We start from the raw sequence: 2,770 nt of genomic DNA, 5'->3' as shown, positions 1-2,770 counted from the left end.
AAAACGTCGTTTAGGGCCTCAAAACGGCTCGGAAAGTTCAGGTCACAAAAAACTGCCAAAAATAGTAAATTGTGCTACAAATAAGGAAACTAAAAAAATGAAAGAAACAATGGTGTGGGTATAAGTGGAATTGGTGGGTGGCCACCAATATCCACCTGGATCAGCTCGACTATTGGGGGGTTCCATCCGTTGCTCTTTCTGCCACCGTACTAGTCATCTGCGGGTTCATTGTCCTCGTCAACTGGGCAGTTGTTTGCATGGTATGAGATGTTAAGATGTTTCCAAGGTGTGCTGCTCTGGTATGGGTCAACCAGGTTTCAATGGACATCAGGGTGTTCCACATTTGCAGTAGACAGGTATGCCTTAGGGCCCAAATTCTAATAGACCTATGCATTTAGCTCTTCTATATATGTTTCATCTCCTATTTTTGTTCCGTCTTCCCTGAATACCTTTGCCAAATCATCTCCTATTTTTGTTTTGTGATAGCCCTGCCCCCTTCAAATGTCAACCCCCTCCGGAACCGGCCCCCTGTCAGGAAATACTTGCCCCATTTTCGGTGCCACATCCCTATCATGACATCCCATCCACCTCACATATTCCATATGTTCCCTCTCCATTACCACTCCATTGTCAATTTAAGGATAAAGGTCCTAGACTAAGCATCACACCTTCTAATTCGATTATAGCCTCACCCACAAACTCTGTCGAGAGTGACTTGGACTTCATTTTACAAAGGAAGACTTTGGATTTAGGTACTCTCACCATCCACAAACTGACGGGTTCCACCTCTCCTCACATCAACCCTACCTCGGCGGGAAACATTACCGTCCAACGGAAACAAAACCGAGGTAGCCGACATTTTAAGGGACGACCCAAGACTAACCCATTATCCTCCCCAATGGATCATTTCCTAGTTGATGTACCTATTGCTGAAATCCCTCCCTCACGGGTCCTTAAAGCACGGATGCCCGACAATGATCTCTCATGACTTTTATCATCTCACTTAATATTTGGGGTCTGGGGGCTACCCCTAAATACTTGGCTCTCAAACATCTCTTATCCTCTCTGCATCCATACATCATTCTTATACAAGAAACCATGCATAGTGTTCCATAAGATGTTCTTTATTTTCGGAAAATGTTTCCGAACTGGTACATATCTACTACTGCTACTACGAGTCTCTCTGGTGGTCCGGTGGCCTTATGGGACCCTAGATGGATCAAAATAAAGGCCTACAAGTGTTTTGATGGTATATTGCTCGAAGGAAACATACACAACCTGGGTGGCCGTGTACACATCCTCAACATATATGCACCATACAGAGGTAGATATATCTTCTGGGATAGGTTGATTTCTTTTGGGATGTTGGAACTTTATTCACTCATCATGGCTAGGGACCTAAATTGTACTATCAGACTAGATGAAGTTTGGGGACGCTGCAAGAAGATCGATCCCCTGGCTGGGATGATTCAAGATGCCATTCTTATGCATAATTTTATGGATATTTTCCCTGCAAAAATAGCCCTCACTTGGGATAATGGCCGTATTGGCACGACATGTGTTGCTAAGAGACTAGATCGTTTTCTAATCCGTGAACAGCTGTTGGGTCGTCTTGGTGATGTCCACGTTGATATTATCAGCAATTTTATATCTGATCATAGACCTATCATAAAAATGGACATTCACACAGACATCCCCTTCAAATTCAATAGAACATGGCTAGAAGATCATGATTTTAATAAACTAGTGTTGGATACTTGGGGTTGTGATTGTCCTGGCCCCTCCCCCATGATTAACATTCTTGATAAAATTGACATTCTCTGTGGGAATGTCAAATCCTGGCAGAAGCAGAAGCTCAGGGACCTTCGAAAGGAACTCATTGACATCCAACGAGAATTAGATTCGATTCTGCCCATGATGTCCTCCCACTGTCTTTTTGCTACTACTCGGTCCCATATTCAAACCCTTGAACTTAAGAAGAAGAATCTCCTTTCTATTGAGGAATCCACATGGAGATTGAAAAGTCAGGCTTTATGGATTAAGGAGGGTGATCGTAACACCAGATTCTTCCATCGTTATGAAAACCACTGTCGCAACATCAACACTATATGGGAGATAAAAGGTGTTGATGGACAAATTTTCCAAACACAAGAAGGGATTAGTAACGTTGTTGTTCATCATTTTCAAAAGGCATATGGCCATAATGAAAATATTATTGTTGAGGACCTCATTTGGGGGATAGATCCATATCTGATTATGTTTGATGCAGAGAAAAATGATGAATTTTATAAGGAGGTCACCGAGGGTGAATTATTGGGCATCCTAAAATCATTTAAGGGTGATAAAAGTCCGTGTGTGGATGGATGGATGATTGAACTCTTCACCCATTTTTTTTAAACTCTTCAAAGAAGACTTACTGGGCATGGCAGAGGAGTCGAGGACCACAGGTTTCATTCATCATCATATCACCTCCACATATATTACTCTCATTCCAAAGTGAAATCCTTCCAAGTGCTTCTCAGACTTCAGGCCTATATCACTCTGCAATCTCATATACAAAATCATATCAAAGACCATTGTCGGTCGCATGCATAGTACTCTTTCTCGCCATTTCTCTCCTGAACAACATGGTTTTCTCCAGGACAGGCTTATTCATGACGCTATTGTTAATGCACAGGAGGGCATGCACACGATCCATACCAAGCATTTAAATGCTGCAATTTTACAAGTTGACCTTCAGAAGGCATATGACTGTCTGGATTGGGGTTTT

The 2,770-nt window shown here is 42.3% G+C and overlaps 1 protein-coding gene across 1 annotated transcript; it reads left to right on the top strand.

Moving 5' to 3' along the window:
- Window positions 1–1,386: 1,386 nt before the first annotated feature.
- Window positions 1,387–2,397, top strand: LOC149138951 (uncharacterized). The gene has a single exon (XM_089450535.1). The coding sequence runs from the start codon at window positions 1,387–1,389 to the stop codon at window positions 2,395–2,397; it is 1,011 nt and encodes a 336-aa protein (XP_089306661.1).
- The last annotated feature ends 373 nt before the right edge of the window (window positions 2,398–2,770 follow it).

Source organism: Pinus tabuliformis, chromosome X (genome assembly GCF_031772625.1).
Source record: "Pinus tabuliformis cultivar Carrire ecotype Pingquan chromosome X, CPIR1, whole genome shotgun sequence".
NCBI lineage: Eukaryota > Viridiplantae > Streptophyta > Pinopsida > Pinales > Pinaceae > Pinus > Pinus tabuliformis.
Note: the sequence above shows the minus strand (reverse complement) of the source record. Positions and strands in the feature narration are given on the sequence as shown.

What these genes read in the sequence shown, in the direction of transcription:
- LOC149138951 (XM_089450535.1), top strand. Translation starts at nt 1,387, where the DNA reads ATGGCTAGGGACCTAAATTGTACTATCAGACTAGATGAAGTTTGGGGA.